At 39.6% G+C, this 24,231-nt stretch overlaps 1 protein-coding gene across 3 annotated transcripts in view; it reads right to left on the reverse strand.

The window, feature by feature from the left end:
* Nucleotides 1–18,494: 18,494 nt before the first annotated feature.
* wscd2 (WSC domain containing 2) overlaps nucleotides 18,495–24,231 on the reverse strand; it is a 229,023-nt gene continuing 223,286 nt past the window's right edge. For all 3 annotated transcript variants that reach the window (XM_061906562.1, XM_061906564.1, XM_061906563.1), the window contains one exon: nucleotides 18,495–24,145. In XM_061906562.1, the coding sequence (XP_061762546.1) occupies nucleotides 23,793–24,145 (353 nt within the window). In that variant the 3' untranslated portion in view covers nucleotides 18,495–23,792. The remainder of the gene's footprint in view (nucleotides 24,146–24,231) is intronic.

Genomic DNA, 24,231 nt, shown 5'->3' on the forward strand with positions numbered 1-24,231 from the left:
ACGGGGTTTGTACCTTTTTTCAGGACTAGACACCTGGACTTAGCTGGCTTGAAGCTCATTCTTGCCCATGTGACAAGCTGTTCATGCCCCTGAAGGAGCCACCTGACCTCGGCCTCTGCTTATATGACAATCATGTTCATGGCCAAAGAGAAGAGTGACATAGAGATTGTATTGTATTGTAATGTAGGTTCCACTCCAGGCAGATGTTACTTGGCTGGAGGAGAGTCTTGCACTGAAATCCTTATGATAGTCCATGATGAGGTTGCAGATCTTCAAAGTAACATGGTGTCATGTCAGTGCTGTTTGTACAAGTTTGTATGGGATCTAACCATAGGCGTTGGTTAGGTCAAGCCAAAGAGTTGACAAGCCAACTTTGCTTTCCCTTGCCTACCGAATCAATGTGTCACCACTCTGGTATGATCCAGGCACCCAGGAACTCCTTTCTTTAAAGGGTAACATTATCACCAAACCTATGTAAGCGTCAATATATACCTTGATGTTGCATATGTTTTTATATCAGATTTCCGAACTCTAAAAGGGTGAATTCGGTGATTTAATCGCCTTTCAATTGTTCGCTGTCGGAGCGATGACCTTTCACTCGTGACATTACAACGGGAAGCAAGCCACCATTTTCCCAAACACATTACACACCCCAAGTGCAATCAGCTGTTATTTTCCGCTTTTTCCCGTACTTCGGAGGGTGTAACAACACGATCAGGGACGGATTCAAGTTGACTTACGTGGAGTTTTCATCGATTAGCACGGCATGCTATTCGACGCTAACATGCTATTTAGGCTAGCTGTATGTACATATTGCATCAATATGCCTCATTTGTAGCTATATTTTCATCCAGCCTTTCCCTCCACCCACATTTAATGCCAAACAAACACATACCAATCGACGGGTTCAAGTTGCACCAGTGTCAAAAGATGCGAAGGTCCCTCGTTTGTTGTGCACACTTTACTGACGACAGCGATGCTACGACAGAGATGTGTGGATATTTTGCGACACTCAAAGCAGATGCATTTCCAACGATAAAGTCAACGAAATCACAAAGGTGAGTTTTGTTGATGTTATTGACTTATGGGCTAATCAGACATATTTGGTCACGGCATGACTGCCAGCTATTCAATGCTAACATGCTATTTAGGCTAGCTGTATGTACATTTCTAGCTATATTTGCATCCAGCCTTTCCCTCCACCGACATTTAATGCCAAACAAACACTTACCAATCGACGGATTTAAGTTGCTCCAGTGGTCAAAAGATGCAATCGTTGGTTAGAAGGCAATTGCCGAATTCGTCCGTGTTGCCTTTGTCCGTCGTGATATGGCTCAATAGCTTCAGTTTATTCTTCAAATTTGTTTTCGCTGTCTGCCTCCACACTTCAACCATCCGTTTCAATACATGCGTAATCTGTTAATTCGCTTAAACCGCTGAAATCCGAGTCTGAATCCGAGCTAATGTCGCTATAGCTTTCAGTTCTATCTGCCGTGTTTGTATGTATTGGCGTCACGCACTGACGTCACAGGAAAATGGATGGCTGGATTTACAGATAGCAAAAATCAGGCACTTTAAAGCCTTTTTTCGGGATATTCCATGATGGGTAAAATTTGAAAATAAACTTCGAAAAATGAAATAAGCCACTGGAACTTATTTTTATTGGTTTTAACCCTTCTGAAATTGTGATAATATTCCCCTTTAACAGAGGTGTCTATGTAAGCGTTCTTCAATAGAAACCTGGTTAGCCTTTCGGACACAACTTTAAAGAAAATCTTGCCCTCAACGCTGAGCAGCAAGATTATTTGGAACTGCTTGATGTTACTAAAGTTCTCTTTCTTTGGAATCCGAATGCCTTAGGTGTGTCTCCACTGGCTAGCAAATTTCCTCCTCTGCCATACCACCTTCAAAATCTTCCACAGATGTTTGAGAAGCCGTGAACACTGTTTAAAGACCTTGCAACGTACAACACTGGGGCCGGGAGCCGAACAAGATCTTGCAGTTTTGACAGCTTCCTTTACCTCTACGTAAGGTGGGCTCATCACTCTTGAATTGGGATACTGGTTCTGAAAGTGTCACCAGTGCCTTGCAAAAGTGCCAAGCTGTTGTCTGATGATGGTCGATCTCTTCTACTGAGGTGGCCACTTCACTTGTATCCCAGTTGCCTCTTAGAGAAGGTGAAGGGGTTGCCAATGAAGGCGCATCGCTTTTAAGCACTTTCCTTTTCCTTCCTTCGGTGCCATTCAGCCCTCTTCAGTGTGATGAGCTTCTTTTTACATTGTTAGTGAGTTCCGACAGAGCAGGTCTCTCTTCTTCCTGCCTCTGCTGGCTTAAACTCGACTTCCCGCCGACTAAGCTGGGACTCTTGTTCCTTGCTTCATTTACACTCCAAAACGTTCAGCTCCTATGCTAATTGTCAGGGAGCAGAGTTTCTGGTCAACATCACCTTTCGAAATGAGTTCCAGGGTTTTGTCTACATTCTCATCCAGCTTGGTCCACTTCTTGTTGTTGGTGACAGGCCACTTCACCTGACGATGTTCCCATTTCCTGCTTGGTGGGGGGGATTTGGAGGTTCTGGGTACAGTGGGGAGACTGCGAACCTGGTTCCTTCTCCATCTGACCAGGTTCTGCAGCCGGCCCAACAAAAACTGTTGTATCGGCTGCAGTTCCTGAACGTCGTTTCCCTTGATGCCCCCCAAGGCACGTCATCTTAGCCTGGTGGATGTTCAGACCTCTCGAGTTATTGTAGAACTTGCCGCAAATACAGACTGCGCTCATAATCCGTTGTCCATTTGCTTGGGACATTACCAGTAATTACGTCTGGTGTGCATGCTCTTCCTTAGGTGTATTTACCTGACGGGTTCTTAGCAATATTTTAAAATTTAGCGGCATTAAATATGGCCACAGGAGTTATAAAGGAATTCTTCCCAAAATTTGCATTGTCCGTTCTTTGCTAGATATTTTTAGCACACGCTATTATGTGAGTAAACATTGGCATTGGTGAATAATGCCCATTATTCCATATACCGTACTTTTCAGACTATCAGGTGCACTGAAAATCCTTTCATTTTCTCAAAAATCAACAGTGCTCTTTATATATGTATTGATTCTGGTTGTGCTGACTGACTTTGAAGCAATTCTGTTTGAAACATGATGTAATGAAAGATGTGACCAGTAGATGGCAGTCACACGTAGGAGATTCCTGTGGACTGCAGGTAGACTGACGCCTGTTCAATAACAAACAATTTGATGTTTCATTAAGAATAAAAAACATTACACACAGCGCTTAAAATCTGTCAAAATGTTTTAGTATTACTTTGGTAAGCTACGAAGCCACACCGCTTGATGGATTTTCGGAGCAGTACGGCTACTGTAGTCAGGCGTACTGTGCTTCAATATAAGGGTTTTATAATAGTGTGTATATAGGGACACCACCATGGCACCTATTACGAAGGAGACATATTATTTGGCGTTCTGTTTCGACCTATTATGCAAAAATCAACTTATCTTACCTATTGGTACCTGCTTTTGTGTAGTTGGGCTCTGCAAAAGTCCCGGAGAGTTGCACGCATCCGCCATTGTAGTCCGCGCTGTAGTCAATAAGCTCCTTCTTTTTCTCTCTCCTTTTGTTGTGGGGCATTAATCCTCCACTGTTGCCATTTATAATAAAATATAGCATACTAACTTATATCTGTCAGTGGACTCGCTATGAAGCGCTAAAAACTAAAACATGGATGAGCAGGAAAAGACGCTGTCAAAGTGGGGGCAGCTAAATTAACTCAGCAGAAAACGGCGCATCCTGAAGATGGTCTGTAAATTTATGCAACATTTTGACCAAAGAACCACCATTACATGTTATGTAGACCACAAAGAAATGATTTAAATGTACAAAGAAAATCACAATATGACTATTTGACTACTTTTATGCGCTTTACAATCCATCTGGTTTTTATAATAATATCTACCTGGGTAGACCCGCTCATTGACCTTTTCCCTGAGGGGTGCATACTGAATGCAAACAGGTACTCTTTGTATGTGTAATTATTTCAAAGTACCACTATATATATATATATATATATATATATATATATGTATGTATGTATATATGTATATATATTAGGGCTGGGCAACGATTAAAAATTTTAATCGAAGTTAATCGCACTATTTCTCCGATTAATCGCAATTAACTGCATTGTATACGCAAAGCCCAATAATGAATTCAAAAGTAGTGTGTAGTGCACCTTTATTGGAATATTCTCCCACATGAACAAAAGCGCCAAAACATTTGTTGTGCAAACACAATTTAAATCAGTCCTTGTTAAACAGTAGCAGTTAAATTGCATATTTTATGAAAATCAACTCAAAAAATGTAAATACAAACATTTAAGCTTATTGCCACTGCAATGGTATTTAAGTTATCCTGTTTATGGAAAATAAATATAATCTACATACAAATCTCTGAGCCACAATCATAACATCTGAACAGGCAATTTCTGAGGTAAAAGCAGAAACATTTTTTTTATCAGGGATCTTATGTTTAAAAAACCTATATTATAGGTAGTGGGATGTTTTAGGGAATTTTTGATCAAATTATCCGTAGTAGCAATATTAATAATGTTGTGTTTATTCTGCGTAGTGCACTTAAAATAATTATGACCATATCTAGGAATTGATATGATGGAAATTTTCCGATTGTTTGCTTGGTGCTTTGATAAACTGAACGCATATACATGGTACTATATTGTGATGTTATGAGCCAGGGAAAAAAAGAACTACCCTACCCAGCATGCAACAGGAGTGACGAGCATGCGCGGTAGCCCGGTATAGGTTGTGTCGCCATGACAGCATCTTGTATTCTGTGATATGCACGCTCTGAAAATAAACGTTAAGAACTCAGCCAACACTCCTTGTCTGCATTATTCATAAATAGACAGACAACACATATATTCCGCTGCTTCACAAGCCGCTGGATGTAGCCGGCAAAGTATTCCCATGCTAGCTAGCCGGTCTAGCAAGCATGCGTCATCCAATCCAAAACGGCCCGATCTATCCACATCCAGAATTGTCTGGCTGTCGTAAGTGATCCCGTGACTACGCTGTAAGCCAGCCATGAAATTTGCAGAATTGTCCGGTATTTTTGCCAAATGTTCCATCTTTACCAAAGCCCCTCGATGAAGAAGCCCAACCAGGCGACGCCATCTTGTTAAGAAAAGGCGTTAACGAAATAAAAGCATGTAAACAACATACGCAAATGTGCGATAAAATAATTGTCGGCGTTAATAGATTGATGAGTTAACTCGTAATTAATTGATTTGCCCACCCCTAATATATATATATATACATATTGTAAATATATTTAAAGACAAATCTTTATTTTGTAATTAATTTTTAGGGGCAACATTTAAGCCTTCTTATTACATTTTAGCCTTAACTATTTTTTTAAATGTTCCAAAAGTCAATAAATATATTGTATATGATGCTCGCAACTCAAAAAGGTCATATTATAATTGAATTTCCACATTTCAAACACTTCCTTGTGCTCTACACAACATGTAGTGGTGGTTCTTTGGGCGACATTTTGACTCGATTTAGATTTACAGACCGTCTCTTCCGGATGTCTTTACCCCGTCAGCCACATTGTGGTTTTTAGTTTTTAGTCTTTAGCGCCACTGACAGATAGAAGTTAAAACTATCTGGCATGCATGTCTGCCAGCCCCACGATAAGAGGATTGAGAAATAGAAGGAGCTTATGGACCACAACTTTGGACCACTGGGTTCCCAATTACACAACAACAGGTACCAGGCGGTGAGAAAAGTTGGCTTTGCATAATTAAAATATGATAAAATCCATCAAAAACTGTTGACCATACTTACCTGTGCTCTCAGCGGCCTAGTGGTTAGTGTCCACCCTGAGATCGGTAGGTTGTGGGTTCAAACCAGGGGCATCATTAGACCTAATACTGTACTGGGGCACACCTGCGGCACAAATACTTAATGTGAGCGTGCAAAGCGCACAAGCAAAAACATTTTTTTAGCAGTTATTTATCATAAAAAATACATAAATAGTGCTTTAAACTATGAAATCATATCAGATTATGTTGTATGGATCTTTGATTAACCACCTGAAATTAACTAATGCATTTGACCTACTTGTGCACTTTTTTACTCCAGACTTCTAAACTGCTACTGGTAAAAGCAAAAAGGAAGAGCAATGAATCTTTTTGAAATATTTATTGCAGTAATCATCTGCAAATTTAACATCTACAAAAGTAAAACAAAAAATAAAGCACCCCTACATCTCTGGGTTCTTTTATATTATTTAATTTCCATTTATGGCAATGTGGCTAATCCTATTTCAGATACATAAAACTATAAAATATACACAAAACAATAAAGCCACAGTAGTAGAATAAATGAACAACTGTTGTGTGTCTGTTCAGGGAATCATTTTCTGAGAAGTAAACTGTAACGTCTCGTTTTCATTTTTGCAAAGTGGTCAATCACTCTGGACAGACATGGAAATATTACAGTAACTGTTATACAGTTGACCAGTGGTTCCCAACTGCTGGGTCGTGACATAAAAGTGGATTGTGTGTCATTTTCAGTGAGTCACAGTCAGTGTGTGCATGAAAAAAAAAAGAAGTTTAGGGAGAAAAAAATCAAATTGTGGCAACAAAACCAGATATTTTTAGCCATTTTTCTAGTGACTATTAGTGAGGATTTTAGCAAAAGGCAAACCGACTAACAAGTTGTGGGAGGCCTCAGGACAGACATGGAAATATATTTTTTTTAAATCAAAATGGGGCAGTAAAACCCGATATTATTAGCCATCTTTCTGAAAACAAAATACAGAAATGTTACTATTTTTTCTGGAAACAAAACCAGATGCTTTAGCTGTAGCCATTTTTCTGGTGACAAAACAAGATTATTTTAGTCAAAGTCACACCGATTAACAAGACAAGTCGACTGTGCTATTTTTCTGTGAAATAAACCTGATTTAAAAATTTGGCTCACGACTTGATGATATGGAAAAATGTTTTTCTTCCTGAAGATAAACCATTTGAGAAGCACTCAACTCACACATGCTTACTCCAAATCATCATTGATGCAGAACCAGCAGACAATAACCAACATTATGTTTCATGTTCATTGGAAATTCCCCCGACTGCTCGTACAGCAAATGAATATGTTTGTCTTGATACAAGGAAGAACGTTAGCTAACTTAGCATCAACTTAAGACAATGATGTTGCCTAGCTAGCTAGGACTTCACTTACATCTCTCATTCCTTGCTTCTTCTCTGCTGCAGGCGAATAACTTTCTTAAATCCATCTAGGAGTTACAGTTTGAGTCAAATCAAAATCAAAATAATGTAATTAACAAATTGTTGTTGGCTAACGTTACCTACCTCAGCAGTGATTCACATCCTGTCTCTCTCTCTCTCTCTAAATTACCATATTAATTAGCCATGTGCTCATTGGTGGAGTGAATACAGTAGCAATCAATTACCATACTAAGTAGTATGTGCGCTGTTGTCTATGTTATGTAGACTTAAAACTCTGAAGCGTTTTTTTTTTATTGGTGAAATTTTTACTGGGGCACTGCAGATCAACAGTGGGGCACGTGCCCCAGTGAAATATGTCTGACGACGCCCCTGGTTCAAACCCCAGCCGAGTCATACTAAAGGCTATATAAATGGGACCCATTACCTCAATGCTTGGCACTCAGCATCAAGGGTTGGAATTGGGGGTTAAATCACTAAAAAATTTCCATTTTTTAGTGATTTAACTAAAAAATGCTGCCCTCACCTCCCAGGGGGTGAACAAGGGAATGGGTTAAATGCATAGGACACATTTCACCACACCTAGTGTGTGTGTGACAATCATTGGTATTTTAACTTAAACCTACCTTAATACTGCATCTAATGATGGAAGGCTACAGAATTGGGAAACCAGCCAGGAGCTGTTTGAATGTCATTATATTGAACTTCTGTCCAACATTGATCTTTTGCCATTGTCCATAAGCGCCGATCTACATTTCTGCCAGTGGGTGCTCGGACAGGCGGCAAATCTGACACTACTTTTCCGAACATGCGCAGTTTTTGTTTGGTCGTGGGAAAGAATTTGCCATCAATCACATGTGGGTGCTTGACATTGTCCGTGGGTGCTCGGGCCCCGAAGCTTTGATTGATTGATTGAAACTTTTATTAGCAGATTGCACAGTACAGTACATATTCCGTACAATTGACCACTAAATGGTAACACCCGAATAAGTTTTTCAACTTGTTTAAGTCGTGGTCCACGTTAATCAATTCCTATGCCATGGTCTAGTGTGTAAAACCCTCAAATTGTTAGTGGCTTACCTCAGGTACCAGAAATAAATGAACAGGTCTTGTCTTTCTTAAAAAGTATGTCTCAATTAGGACAACCCTTCTTTTGACAAACACCCGTCCGAGTTTCACCAAAACCTGATCATTGAGTATTTAAAAGACATTTTCCCTTGCAGATATACAATGCAGTAGTCTTTACATCGTCAGATCAATAAGTCATGCGTACCAAAGTAAAATTTACTATAAACTTACCAAACTAAACTTAAAGGGGAACATTATCACAATTTCTGAAGGGTTAAAACCAATAAAAATCAGTTCCAGGTGGCTTATTTTATTTTTCTAAGTTTTTCTCAAAATTTTACTCATCACGCAATATCCCGAAAAATGGCTTCAAAGTGCCTGATTTACACCATCGCTATATCCACCCATCCATTATCCCGTGACTTCACAGCGTGAAGCCACCAGAAACAAACATGGCGGATAGTACAGAAAGGTATAGCATAGTAGCTCGGATTCAGACTCGGATTTACGCGGCGCAAGCGATTCAACAGTGTGGAGGCAAGTACCGAAAACGAAATTAAAGAAGAAACAGAAGCTTTGAGCCATATCACGACTGACAGCGGCACGAGAGGAAGCGAGGACGAATTCGGCGATTGCCTTCTAACCAACGATTGGCATGTGTTTGTTTGGCATTAAATGTGGGTGGAGGGAAAGGCTGGATGCAAATATAGCTACAAATGAGGAATAATGATGCAATATGTACATACAGCTAGCCTAAATAGCATGTTAGCATCGATTAGCTTGCAGTCATGCCGTGACTAAATGTCTGATTAGCACTCTCCACATAAGTCAATAACATCGATAAAACTCACCTGTGTGATTTTGTTGACTTTATCGTTGAAAATGCATCTGCTTTGAGTTTCGCAGGATATCCACACATTCTTGCCATCTCTGTCGTAGCATAGCTGTCGTCGGTACAGTTTGCAGAACAAACGAGGGACTTTCGCATCTTTTGAACACTGTTGAAACTTGAATCCGTCTCTGTTCGTTTTGTTACACCCTCCGACAACACACTGTTGTACCGAAGGTACCGGAAAACAGTCGAAAAAACGGAAAATAACAGAGCTGATTTGACTTGGTGTGTGTAATGTGTTTGAGAAAATGGCGGGTCGCTTCACGAAGTGACGTCACGGGGGAAAAGTCGTTGCTTCGACAGGAGAACAATTGAAAGGCGTTTAAATTGCCAAATTCACCCTTTTAGAGTTCGGAAATCGGTTAAAAAAACATATGGTCTTTTTTCTGCAACATTAAGGTATATATTGACGCTTACATAGGTCTGGTGATAATGTTCCCCTTTAAGACCATAGCTGACCTGAGTGGTGTCGGACTTGGATTCTGGCACACATCAGTGAAAATATTAAATCCACGAACATTGAGTCTGAAGATGCTTCTCAGAAGTATTCTGAGACCACAGATGGAACCTCACAGCTCGTCAAGTCCAACGAGCAGCAGGACCAAACCTTGTCCTCAGATGACTTCCAGCTAAACATTAGCTTCTCTGAGCCTCGATCACCAAATGAACGACGAGCTCCTTCGTCTTCAGCCAGCGACGTAAATCCAGCAGAAGTAGGGAGAGTGGTTGCTGAGCGGAGCTGCCATCTCATACTCGCAGTCCCCAGCAAGGCTCCTTTCCTTCTCTGGAAGAACTCCCAGACCAAGCACCGGAATTGACCATGACTTTTGGTGCTCGCGTGTGAAGCTTATTTGAACGACCCTGAAAGGACCCCTCCTCATGTCTACCCTTCCTTACCCATAGCCGAATGTACAGGTGTAACAGACAATTGTGAGCTGTTTTTTCAATCTGCACCGATGTGAGATCCACCTTTTAAAATATTCATCAGAAATGTGGTCTTGTTTTCTTTCAGAAGCGATGCAGGTGCCAAGTTCATTGTGTTGACTGAAAATAAATGTGCTTTAAACAGCATGCAGTATTTCATCATATTTGTGCTACTCTGTTTGATGTCATTTAAGGCAACATGAGGTTCGGTCGGGTATTAGCGGAGAGAAATTATTCATAAACAGGCTTTACTCACCTTTAAGTCAACATAGTCCAGCCATGGAATCATTTAAAGGGGAACATTATCACCAGACCTATGTAAGCGTCAATATATACCTTGATGTTGCAGAAAAAATACCATATATTTTTTTAACCGATTTCCTGAACTCTAAATGGGTGAATTTTGGCAAATTAAACGCCTTTCTATTAATCGCTCTCGGAGCGATGACGTCAGAAGGCCATTTTCTGAAACACATTGCAAACACCGGGTCTCAGCTCTGTTATTTTCCATTTTTTCAACTATTTTCTGGAACCTTGGAGACATCATGCCTCGTCAGTGTGTAGTCGGAGGGTGTAACAACACTAACAGGGATTCAAGTTGCACCACTGGCCCAAAGATGCGAAAGTGGCAAGAAATTGGACGAAATTTGTTCAAAACACGAGGATGTGGGGAAAACCGACGAAATGGTCAGTCGTTTGTTCCGCAGACTTTACCGACGAAAGCTATGGTATTACAGAGATGGCAAGATTGTGTGGATGTCCTGCGACACTCAAAGCAGATGCATTTCCAACGATAAAGTCAAAGAAATCTGCCGCCAGACCCCCATTGAATGTGCCGGAGTGTCTGCACATTTTACCGGCGATGCTAAGGCAGACATGGCACAGAGATGTATGGATAACCTGCAGATGCATTTCCAACGATAAAGTCAACGAAATCACAAAGGTTAGTTTTGTTGATGTTATTGACTTATGTGCTAATCAGACATATTTGGTCGCGGCATGACTGCCAGCTAATCGATGCTAACATGCTATTTAGGCTAGCTTTATGTACATTTGTAGCTATATTTGCATCCAGTGTTTCCCTCCACCCACATTTTTTGCCAAACAAACACTTACTAATCGACGGATTTAAGTTGATCCAGTGTCACAAGATGCGAAACTTCCGATCGTTTGGTGTGCACATTTTACCGGCAATGCTAAGGCAGACATGGCCGAATGGCGTCAATAGCTATTCGCTCAATAGCTTCAGTTTCTTCTTCAATTTAGTTTTCGCTATCTGACTCCATACTCCAACCATCCGTTTCAATACATGCGTAATCTGTTGAATTGCTTAAGCCGCTGAAAATGGACGGTGGCTTCACAGATAGCGAAAATCAGGCACTTTAAAGCTTTTTTTAGGGATATTCCGGGATGGGTAAAATTTTGAAAAAAAATTCAAAAAATAAAATAAGCTACTGGGAACTGATTTGTATTGGTTTTCACCCTTCTGAAATTGTGACAATGTTCCCCTTTAAATAGGAGCTATGTTGAATTTAGTGTTTTTTGACTGACACTCTCGGCATGGTCCTTGTGGGAGCATGGGAGTTTGCCCAACCAGTCTACATTTGCTTTGTGGTCTTGGAGAAGGCATTGGACCGTGTCCCCCGGGAAGTCCTGTGGAGAGTGCTCAAAGAGTATGCGGTATCGGACCGCCTAATTGTGGCGGTCCGCTTCCTGTATGATCAGTGACAGAGCTTGGTCCGCTTTGCGGGTGGTAAGTCGGACCAATTTCCAGTGAACGTTGGACTCTGTCAGGGCTGTCCTTTGTCACCGATTCTGTTCATAACCTTTATGGATAGAATTTCTAGGATAAATCAGGGTGTTGAGGGGATCCTGTTTGGTGGCTGCAGGATTAGGTCTCTGTTTTTTGCAGATCATGTGGTCCTGATGGCTTCATCTGACCAGGATCTTCAGCTCTCACTGGATCGGTTTGCAGCTGAGCGTGAAGTGACCGGGATGTCGCTGGGGGACAGCATGGCACAGTTGGGAGAGTGTCCGTGCCATCAACCTGAGGGTTCCTGGTTCAATCCCCACCTTCTACCATCCCAGTTACGCCCGTTGTGTCCTTGAGCAAGACACTTCACCCTTGCTCCTGATGGGCCCTGGTTAGCGCCTTGCATGGCAGCTCCCGCCATCAGTGTGGGAATGTGTGTGTGAATGGGTGAAATAGTGTCAAAGCGCTTTGAGTTCCTTAAAAAAAGGTAGACAAGCACTATACAAGTATAATCCATTTACCATTTACCATGTAAATCAGCACTTGCAAGTCCGAGTTCACGGTTCTCACCTGCGAAAGGGTGGAGTGCCCTCTCCGGTTTGGGGCTGAGAACCTGCCCCAAGTGGAGGAGTTCAAGTACTTGAGTGGATCGTGAGGAAGAAGTAGCTGAGCCGGAAGGCAAAGCTCCCAATTTACAGGTCGATCTCCGTCCCTATCCTCACCTATGGTGAACATTTACACCAGGGGTAGGGAACCTATGGCTCGCGAGCCAGATGTGGCTCTTTTGGTGACTACATCTGGCTCTTGAATAAATCTGAGCTGACATTGCTTAACACGATTAGTAATGAATAATTCCACTTGTAATCATGGTGTTAAAAATAACATTCAAAATATAAAACATTCTCATGCATTTGGAATCCATCCATCCGTTTTCTACCGCACCTGTTCAAGAAGTTGCGTTAATGGTAAGACGTTATTTGTTTATTATTGGTTAGTGTGGGGCTTGCCCTCCTGCAGGTTCTTCAGACCACCAAGCACCCACATGAGAGCCTGTTTCAGGGTTATAATTTGTTTTCATTTTTCAATAAGTCTCTCAGTTGCTTTCCAGCAATTGTCTTTTTCTCTTTCGTTCTCGCTCGCACTCTGGCTCCAGTTCCAACCCTGTCTCTCCTCCTGGCTGCTGCTTATAAAAGAGCGACAGGTGATTAAATAACAAGGCCCAGATGGGCCATCTACGCACCTGTCGCTGAGTTCGAGGCCGGTCCTGGCACACCTTGCTTCGCTGCAGGTCCGCAGGCCACGCCCCTTCCCCAGTTAGCTTCAGAATATTATTGCTATTCCAAAAAATAAGAGACCTAATATACTCTATAAATGTTGGTCTTACTTAAAAATGCATGCGTTTAGTTGTTTTCAGTGTTAAAAAAATATATAATATGGCTCTCACAGAAATACATTTTAAAATATTTGGCTTTCTGGCTCTCTCAGCCAAAAAGGTTCCCGACCCCTCATTTACACAAACTTTCAACCAAAGCATATCCAAAACGCAGATGTAAGTGTTTAGGTTACCTTTAGTGATTTTACTGTGTGAGTGTGGCTGTGGTTTATTTGTTCATAGAAGGCACACAGAACGATGAACACTTGTGTCAGTCTTTTTTGGAGCAGGATCATTTGTTCTGCCTTTTCACAGGATGAGGCGTTCAAGTGCACAGCATAATTCTGAGTGTTAGCTGAATAGGACATTAGTTTGTATGTGCTGTTTCATTTGGATTTTTATTGAGCATGGCTTCAAAATAAGCCAACTTTTGGCCAAAACTGATTCGTTGCATGTGCCAACACTTCGATAAAGAAGGTGAGGAGCGTAAAAAAAAAAGCCAAGTATAAAGGTTGCTTTCGTGCCTGGGGGGCTGGACAAGACAAGTAAAAAAAATACAAAATGTACATATACAAATAAAATATAAATATACAAATATATATATGTATATATTTATATATGTGTGTTTGGCCCAGGCAAACATTTTAACATGTAACAAGCCTATTTAAAAGAAAAAAAAAAAAACTAACTTTTGGATACAATTTTTTTTATAAAACAATACAACATAATGTACAACTAACAACTACAGTAGTTTTATGAAGTAATGTAATAACATAAAGCATTTACCTTGGAGGGTGGACTTCTACGGTATCTGCAACCAGCTGCTTCTACGTCAAACACAACATCAGCAGCTTGTCCATATTTTCATGGATAAACGTTCACAGTCCAGATATACTCAGTTGACGTTAGACTCATCCTGCGTCAGTACGGTGCAGACTAGCCGTGATACGCTCCATTTGCTTCACCAAGTTGGCAAAACACATGTTTTTAATGATTTATTTCTTTAATTCAATGAGTATCAGCCACTTTTTTCTTCTCAGCACCGTCCTTCACACTCACTTTGTTCCTTACCATGGTTGGATAACAAAGTTGGCTCGCTATAAGTCAGAGGTGTCAAAGTCGTTTTCACTGAGGGGCCACATCGCAGTTATGTTTGGCCCCAGAGGGCCGTCTGTAACAGTAAATACTTTTTTATAAGTAGATTTTTTTTTTTTAAACTAAAGTGTAAAAAAATAAGGTAAGTTGCAATAATTTCACTTCAAAATTTAGTGTTCATCACTGTAAATAGAAAACCAGTTGCCAGAATTTTACTGTAAAATTTACATTTATTTTTTAACTTTAAATTTAAACAATTTTTACAGTTACATTTTGGCACCTGGCTGCCAGTTTGTTTGTTATTTTTACCGCAAATCAACAACTGTAGATTTTCACTGTATTACTGTAAAAGCCAAAATGGCACCACAGTTTATTACAGTAAAACAAGTACCTTTTTTTTCATTTAGAGAAAAAAATACTGTAAAAACCACAGTAATTTTGACAATTTTACCATGAAATGTATTGCTACTTTCACATTGCACAATTTGATTGATAACTTGTTGAAATCATTATTATCAGTATTTATTTCTATTCAAAAAATGGTTTGAATGTTTGATAGTATATTTTTGCATAATTAGACAATATTTAAATTAACATCATTTGCGATTACATGGAGTACATACATTTTTTTTCTCCCAAAATAGAAAGAAAGAATATATCCATCCATCCATTTTTTACCGCTTGACCCATTTTGTAAGAACATGTACAGTACTTTATTGTTACATATTATTTCTGTCATGTTTTGTGATCATGTTTTGTTTAGTTGTGTAATGTTACTTCAAGACTCCATTGGTTCCTGTTTTTTTCACTCCCGTGTTTTGTTTCCATGACAACTCATTGGTTTCACCTGACTCATTTGGACTCACGCACCTGTTTTCAATCATGAAGAGACTATTTAAGCCTGTAATTTTCCGTTGGTCGTTCTGGCGTCATCACTCCGTTTATGATTACTCTGCACTAAGCTTTATGCCATGTTTACTGTTCCATGCCATTTTATAGTTCATGCTGCTCGTTTCACACCACAGTAGGGTTTTTTTTGTTGTTTCATGGTCATAGTTGACGTTAAGTGTAAGTTTTGTTCATTCAAGCCACAGTTTAGTGAGTTTCCCAGTTAATTGTTTCCTTAGCCAAGTTTGTGTCTCCGCCTTGTGCGCGCCCTTTGTTTGCACCTTTATAGTAAATATTAAACCATGTACAGTGGGGCAAAAAGGTATTTAGTCAGCCACCGATTGTGCAAGTTCTCCCACTTAAAATGATGACAGAGGTCTGTAATTTTCATCATAGGTACACTTCAACTGTAAAAGACAGAATGTGAAAAAAAAAAAAATCAAGGAATTCACATTGTAGGAATTTTAAAGAATTTATTTGTAAATTATGGTGGAAAATAAGTATTTGGTCAACCATTCAAAGCTTTCACTGATGGAAGGAGGTTTTGGCTCAAAATCTCACGATACATGGCCCCATTCATTCTTTCCTTAACACGGATCAGTCGTCCTGTCCCCTTAGCAGAAAAACAGCCCCAAAGCATGATGTTTCCACCCCCATGCTTCACAGTAGGTATGGTGTTCTTGGGATGCAACTCAGTATTCTTCTTCCTCCAAACACGACAAGTTGAGTTCATACCAAAATGGATACATGGATGATACAGCAGAGGATTGGGAGAATGTCATGTGGTCAGAAACCAAAATAGAACTTTTTGGTATAAACTCAACTCGTCGTGTTTGGAGGAAGAAGAATACTGAGTTGCATCCCAAGAACACCATAACTGCTGTGAAGCATGGGGTGGAAACATCATGCTTTGGGGCTGTTTTTCTGCTAAGAGGACAGGACGATTGATCCGTGTAAAGGAAAGAATGAATGGAGCCATGTATCGTGAGATTTTGAGCCAAAACCTCCTTCCATCAGTGAGAGCTTTGAATGGTTGACCAAATACTTATTTTCCACCATAATTTACAAATAAATTCTTTAAAATTCCTACAATGTGAATTCCTGTATTTTTTTTCACATTCTGTCTCTCACAGTTGAAGTGTACCTATGATGAAAATTACAGACCTCTGTCATCCTTTTAAGTGGGAGAACTTACACAATCGGTGGCTGACTAAATACTTTTTTGCCCCACTGTATTTACCTTCACGCCATGTCCGGTCTAGTTCTGTTGCATCTCGGGAAAACGATCCACGCAAAAAACTGCACCAAAGTCCAAGTTATGACAATTTCCAAGCTTTTGAGGGCCAAATAAAATGAAGTGGCGGGCCACATCTGGCCCCCGGGCCTTGAATTTGAGACTTATGCTATTAGCTGATGCTCACAAGTAAGACCAGATGTTTTGCCGCAAATTTCTGCTTGCAACTGAAAGCATAACAACTAAAGACAGCTGTTATCTCAAAAAACTGTATTTCATATCGTTTTGTGCAGATAAAACTAAGAATTATTAACTGTAAAATGTGTTTTGTTTTAATACTTTTGGGTGTTTACACAATTTCTTATGGAAATAATCCATTCAGTGTGATCTTTTGGAACGATTCCTCACAAAAATCGACGTACCATAAATCTTTTTAATATTCAAAAAGCTGTTAAAGGCCTACTGAAACCCACTACTACCCACCACGCAGTCTGATAGTTTATATATCAATGATGAAATATTAACATTGCAACACATGCCAATACGGCCTTTTTAGTTTACTAAATTGCAATTTTAAATTTCCCGCGAGTTAATTGTTGAAAACATCGCGGAATGATGACGTGTACGCGTGACGTCACGGACTGTCAGGAAATAATAGCAGCCTTACCTCTCACGGCTAAAAGTCGTCTCTTTCCATGGCATAATTACAAAGTATTTTGGACATCTGTGTTGCTGAATCTTTTGCAATTTGTTCATTTAAAAATGGAGACTATAAAGAATAATGCTGTTGGTGGAAAGCGGTGTATTGCAGCTGCCTTTAGCACCGAGACACAGCCGGTGTTTCTTTGTTTGTTGTGAAGCTTTAAAACAGAGCGGTCAAGCGAACATGATTTCTTTACATCAACCAGCATGTTTTTGGATGGCGAAATTGTGATATATATATCTTACCAGACATCAGTGGATTATTCGTCGTCCTGCAGCAGCTGTTTAAAAGGCAGCTGTGAGCTTGGCTCCTCGGCTTCTCTCTGAGACACTGCGTGTTCACCGTAGCCATCCGACCTCGAGGTATGTCTTTACAATCTCACTAAAACACTATTAAAACAATAAGCAGATAAGGGATCTTCCAGAATTATCCTAGTAAATGTGTCTAATTACATCTGAAACGCTCACACTGCCGCCGCCCGGAGCCGTCACTTTTTTTTTTTTTTTCTCTCTAGTCCTTCACTATCAATATGCTACTTCACGAATCTTTCATCCTCGCTCAAATTAATGGGGACATTGTCGCTTTCTAGGTCCAAATTGCTCTCACTGCTGGTGGCTCACATTAAAAGCAATGTGAATATGGGTGGAGCTCTGCAACTCGTGACGTCACGCGAACATACTTACGGTAAAGGCAGGGCTTTTCTCAAAGTTGCGAACTTTATCGTCGGTGTTCTCTACTAAACCCTTTCAGCAAAAATATGGCAATATCGCGAAATGATCAAGTATGACACATAGAATGGACCTGCTATTCTCGTTTAAATAAGAAAATCTCATTTCAGTAGGCCTTTAAGTTTGTTTAAAAATTGTCTTTTTCTTTGTTTTCCCCCCCGCCGTCCTCGGATTTGAACAATCCGTTTGTTCCCCAAACTTCGTTCCGCTCTTGTCGGCTGCACTTCAAAACAGGCGAGAGTTTGATGCAGTATGAAAACCAGACTTGAGTGAAACACTGCAGGTACTTGTGATGCGTGTGAAAACTCAGAGGAGGAAGAAAGGGAAGAAGAAGAAAAGGAGCGCGACCTCTACTTTAATGGCATGTTGCCGTAAACACACCCCAGACGCCGGAGCTGTCTGCCAAAACAACACGACCCTCCGCGACATCACGCGGCTGGCTGTCCTGGGAATTCGGCGACGTTCCCTTTTTTTTTTTTGAATATCCTCCTGCTTTCATCAATGACATGTGCCGGGTCGTAGAAAAAAAAAAAAAAAAAAAAAATGAAGACCATAAAGACGTTTGCCAATGTACTAATTTATTGGGCTGCATCATCACAGTACATTCTCTCCATGGCCGTACATTCAAATGTGACACTCGTGCTCAAGTGTCGACCACGGCAAGAGCCAATAAAGTCTAAAGCCTCTGTCAAAAATAGAAACAAGTGTCTATTATTCCTTTCTTCTCGTACAAATATCTGGATGTGTGAACACACATTAGAAAAATAGAGCTATACGGCAAAAAGTCTCCTAAAAATGAAAGTCTGTCATTGTCTCTTGGCTCTATCAGTTTTTTTTAGTTTTTTTTAACAGTGTTACCTCGGTTTTCATACCTTCTTGTTTTTGGAGAATTCGGCGTCCAACAAAAAAGTTCCATAAAATCACAGTTTTGCGTGCAGGGCTGCAGCTTTCGATTATTTCATGAATTAATTGATTAATCCGGGGGTCAGCGAGCCACATGCGGTTCTTTAGCGCCACCCTAGTGGCTCTCTGGAGCTTTTTTAAAAATGGAAAAAGATGGGGGGAAAAATATATATTTGTTGTTTTAATATTGTTTTTTTATAGGAGGACACACCTTCCTAATTGTTAGAAAGCCCACTGTTTAATATGTTTATGCTTCACTGATGACAGTATTTAGTTTGACATTGTTTTTATTCTTTTTGTAATATTTCTCTATTTTGTTTCCTTTTAAACCCCCATTATTTACTTTTTACTTTTTTTTTTTTTTTTTTTAAATTGATCTCAACTCTGTACACTGCTGCTGGAATTTTAATTTTCCTGAAGGAACTCTCCTGAAGGAATCAATAAAGTACTATCCATCTATCCATCTATTTGGCCAGCACTGTTTTGTCCTACTAATTTTGGCGGTCCTTGAACTCACCGTAGTTGGTTTACATCAGGGGTAGGGAACCTATGGCTCTAGAGCCAGATGTGGCTCTTTTGATGACTGCATCCGGCTCTCAGATAAATCTTAGCTGACATTGCTTAATACAATAAGTAATGAATAATTCCGCTGGTAGTCATAGTGTCAAAAATAACGTTCAAAATATAAAACATTCTAATGCATTTTAATCCATCCATCTGGTTTCTACCGCACCTATTTAAGAAGTCACATTAATGGTAAGAAGTATTTTATGTATTGTTGGTTCGCTTCAGAATAACAGTGTTATTAAAAAGAATAAGAGACTTATTATACTCTAAAAATGTTGGTTTTACTTAAAATGCGCACATTTAGTTGTGTTCAGTCTTAAAAAATATTATATGGCTCTCACGGAAATACTTTTTAAAATATTTGGCTTGTATGGCTCTCTCAGCCAAAAAGGTTCCAGACCCCTGGTTTACATGTACAACTTTCTACTACTCTGCCACAGAAAGACGTGTTTCATGCCACTCCTTCTTTGTCTCATTTTGTCCACCAAACTTTTTATGCTGTGCGTGAATGCACAAAAGTGAACTTTGCTGATGTTATTGACTTGCGTAGAGTGCTAATAATCAATGCTAACATGCTTTTTAGGCTAGCTGTGTGTACATATTGCGTCATTATGCTTCGTCTGCAGCTATATACATTACTGACGCCTGCTCAGTGGCCTAGTGGTTAGAGTGTCCGCCCTGAGATCGGTAGGTTGTGAGTTCAAATCCTGGCCGAGTCATACCAAAGACTATAAAAACGGGATCCATTACCTCCCTGCTTGGCACTCAGCATCAAGGGTTGGAATTGGGCGTTAAATCACCAAAAATGATTCCCGGGCGCTGCGCCGCTGCTGCCCACTGCTCCCCTCACCTCCCAGGGGGTGATCAAGGGTGATGGGTCAAATGCAGAGAAAAATTTCACCACACCTAGTGTGTGTGTGACAATCATTGATACCTTAACTTTTAACTTTAACATTATTTGTATTGGCTGCATTTCTGATTGTGTACCATTTTGTTCCAGACCACAGCAAACATTACCATGTTATTCCAGACCACAGCAAACGTTACACAGCTTGCAAAGGTTGTAAAAAATCCATTGGAAGATGACAGCCTGTCATTTCCTTTAACTTGGACACACACATCTATACCTTTCTAAGCCAGTCATTTCCAGGAGTTATCTCACCCTCTGAGACACTTACTTAATGTGTTGCCTTCATTAGAAGACTCACATAAGGCTTTTAACTTTTGGGGGCTCCATACAGATTTGTTTTTTGTATTCTTGGTCCAAAATGGCTCTTTCAACATGTTGGGTTGCCGACCCGTGGATGAATCGAATATCATAATAATAATTATAGGGAAAATAGGGGAAATAGTTGAAATAAACAACAATTTTACCGCTTTTTTTTCTTAGAAGAAATGCACATCATCATTAGTAAAGAAAAAATATATATATTTTTTAGTGTGTGCATTTATAAAAATATAAAATAAAGTCTTCATATAATTTATTAAAAACTTGTTAATACTTTTGACAAATTGTTGTATTAGTTACTCACTAAACGATTAATCCAAGCACTGGGATGTAAATCAAAGCTTTTTTCATATCGAATTACCGTCAAATATTGCGGCTTCACCACATTGCTGACTTTCTTCTGTTCCTTTAAGCATTTTCTCCAACATTTTCGCCCTAAATGAAGCATTTTTAAACATAAAAATGAACTCAACTATCAATGATAGAATAATATAGGCCTCTAGATGAGAACAAGCTAGTCAGAGAGCGCTGTTCAGTATTATGGCTCCTGATTGGCTCAGCCTCAGACAGCATTACTATACTGGATTCAAGAGTGTAAATGTGATTAAAGGGTGTTATTTCATGTCTAAAGGGTTCTCATAATGTGATAAAATGTATTTAGACATCATAAGCAGTTTTTTAATGCTGTAGCTTTGATAATATTGGATTAATAAGTAATGATTCCTATTTCATGGTCATGTCCGGAACCAATTACCAGAGTTGACTGTAATCAATGTAATTGTTGCAGCCCTAATGACGGGTCATCAGTGCATCTAACAAACTGGTTCCTTTGCCCGCGTATCATTCTGTGCCCTAGTTAAGTGTTTTTCTTATTGAGTATAATATGGATGTTCATTTGTGTCTTCAACACGAAAGATTATTTTCTGACACTGAATTTTTTGCAATGGAATTTTGTGAACTGAATTGACACCTCATTGGTTGGTTCTGAGACAAGATCGATTGCTTCTGTCTTAATTTACCAAAAGTGGGTGTTGCATTTTCAAGCAGCGACATTTTCTGCACTGAATTTTTTAGTACTGAGTTTTAAAACACCAACTTTTTATAAACTGACTATTTATACACTGAATTTCTATAAACTGAATATATATATACACTAAATTTTTAGACACTAAAATTTTCAGCACTTAATTTTTACACACTGAATTTCAGTAAATTGAATATATACACACTGAATTTTAAAACACTGATTTATTATATACTGAATTTCTATAAACGGAATTTCCAGCACTAAATTTGTATAAACTGGGGGAAAAAAAAAAAAAAAAAAAAAAAAATATATATATATATATATATATATACATACATACACAATTCATTTTTACAAACTGAATTTCTATATACTAAATATATAAACTCTGAGTTTTAAAACACTGATTTTTTGTATACATCATTTTTTGTAGACGGAATTTCGTGAACAGAATTTTTATTCACTGAATCACTATAAACTGAATATATAAACACTGATTTTTTATATACTGAATTTCTAAAACAGTGAGTTTGAAAACAATGAAGTTTCATGAACCAAAATTTTATCAACTGAATTTTCAGTCAATTAATTTTTATACACATAATTTCAAAACAATGAGTTATAAAACACAGAATTTTTATAAACTTAATTTTGTACACTGAACTCTAAAACAATGAATTTTCAAACAGTTTTTTAGACGATGAATTTTTATACACTGAATTTTAAAACAATGAGTTTTAAAACATTGAATTTTTATAAACTACATTTTTATACACTGAATTCTAAAACAGTGAATTTTTAAAAACAGAGTTTTCAGACGCTGAAATTTCATACACTGAACTTTTAAACAAATATTTGGCTCGCAAACTTTTATTCGATCAAATTGGATGTCAAAAAAATTCAGCTCACAAGATTCAAAAGCAAAAATTTCAGTTAGATAAATTCAGTGTCCAAAAAAAAAACACTTTCTTAAAAAAGACAAATTAACCTCCATGGAAAGACTGCAAAATAAGTCACTCTGGGGCCAAAGAAAGTTGCGAGTACCAGCACTTTGATAAAGAAAGTGAGAAACACTATTGAATTCAAAGTCTTAGCAAAGAAAGAATACATGTTTCCTTCTCTGCTCATCGCCAAAAAAACGTTAATAACGTCCATTTGGGGTTTTGTGTGATGACTCATGAAAAAGGAGGTATCACTGTGTTCAGTCCTTGACTGAGGTGCTGCCCGTGCGTGTTTGGAGCACGGATGTGAAAAGTAGAGTTTTTGCAGCTTGCTTAACTATTTCATTGCCCTTATCACAGCAAAACCATAAAACACAAACAAAATAAGTCTAGTGTTATAAAAGAACTAAAGCACACAAAGAAGGACTCTTGAGAAATCTTTGGGCCAAAGTGTTGCACTGTCACGTGCTTTTTGGGTTTCCGCCGCTGAATCCGGTGACAGGAGAACATATTCCCGAGACTGGTCACGTGTGTGAGATAAATAAACGCTGTCAGGACAAATTACGTCTCCCTTTCGACTCGCCGGCATCTTCCTCAAAAAGGAACTGAGAACTTTATCATGAAAAAAAAAAAAAAAGGGAAATCCTCCTGCCGAGGAGGACTTTAAAAAAAAAAACCCACACAGTATCATCGCTTTCAGGTCGCTCTCGCCTGCATATTGCACCTATTTCCTGGCGTGAGAACAAATGTGCGACGGACGACGTTTACGTCTCACTTCCCCGCCTTCGGGGAAAATAAGCGAGCCCTCGAAAAAGCGTAGGAAATGCACCTCTTCGTGTTAAGGCGTGTGCACATGCCTAATTGTGCACGGAAGAGGATGAAAAGGGCCGTCTCACACAGCAGGAAGGGTGATTCATAACGGCCACATTCGTTGCGGTTTACCTGACACGTGAAGCGTGACAAATTGCGGAGGGGTGCACTATCCTCTTTAGCCGCCAGACGGCAGTAGAGAGTTGAATACTCTTAAATGTGTTTTGTGGCACACAGCGCGGCGCTTTCCGTCATTTTCAGCAGACTGCATTGCAAACGGATGAATGAGGCCATATGAATCCTTTCCTTACTGTAAACTAAATGCGTTATTATTTCTTCCCAATTAATAATAAGCCACTATGGCTGAGGATCACAAATATCATCTGGGCATATATTCACCAGGGACGCCGGACATGTTCCTCTTCCTCAAAGCGGCGTCCACCGCTCTAATCAGTTCGTTGATGTCGGCCCGCATCTCAGGTGTGTACGGGTCGTACTCCAGTTTCCGGAGCCCCGACCTCTTGAAGTTGCCGTCCTTCTGGCCCTCCACGCAGAGCAGACGCTCCTCGGAAACCCTCAGGCCCAAAAACTGGACCATGCGCTTCAGCTGGGCGAACAGGTCTCTCTTCAGGACCTCGAAGTGCACCACGTGGACCTTCTTCCCGTAATTGAGCCAGTCCAAGGTGTGGGACGCCCACCAGGGGGCGTAGTTCTTCACAAACTCGGGCCACTCTGCAGGGACAAGAAGCACGTTTAGTATAAAGAGACAATATTTTATATTCAGGGATATGGTTGTCCCGATACCAAGATTTTGGTAC

Source organism: Nerophis ophidion, linkage group LG07, assembly GCF_033978795.1.
Source record: "Nerophis ophidion isolate RoL-2023_Sa linkage group LG07, RoL_Noph_v1.0, whole genome shotgun sequence".
Taxonomy (NCBI): Eukaryota; Metazoa; Chordata; class Actinopteri; order Syngnathiformes; family Syngnathidae; genus Nerophis; species Nerophis ophidion.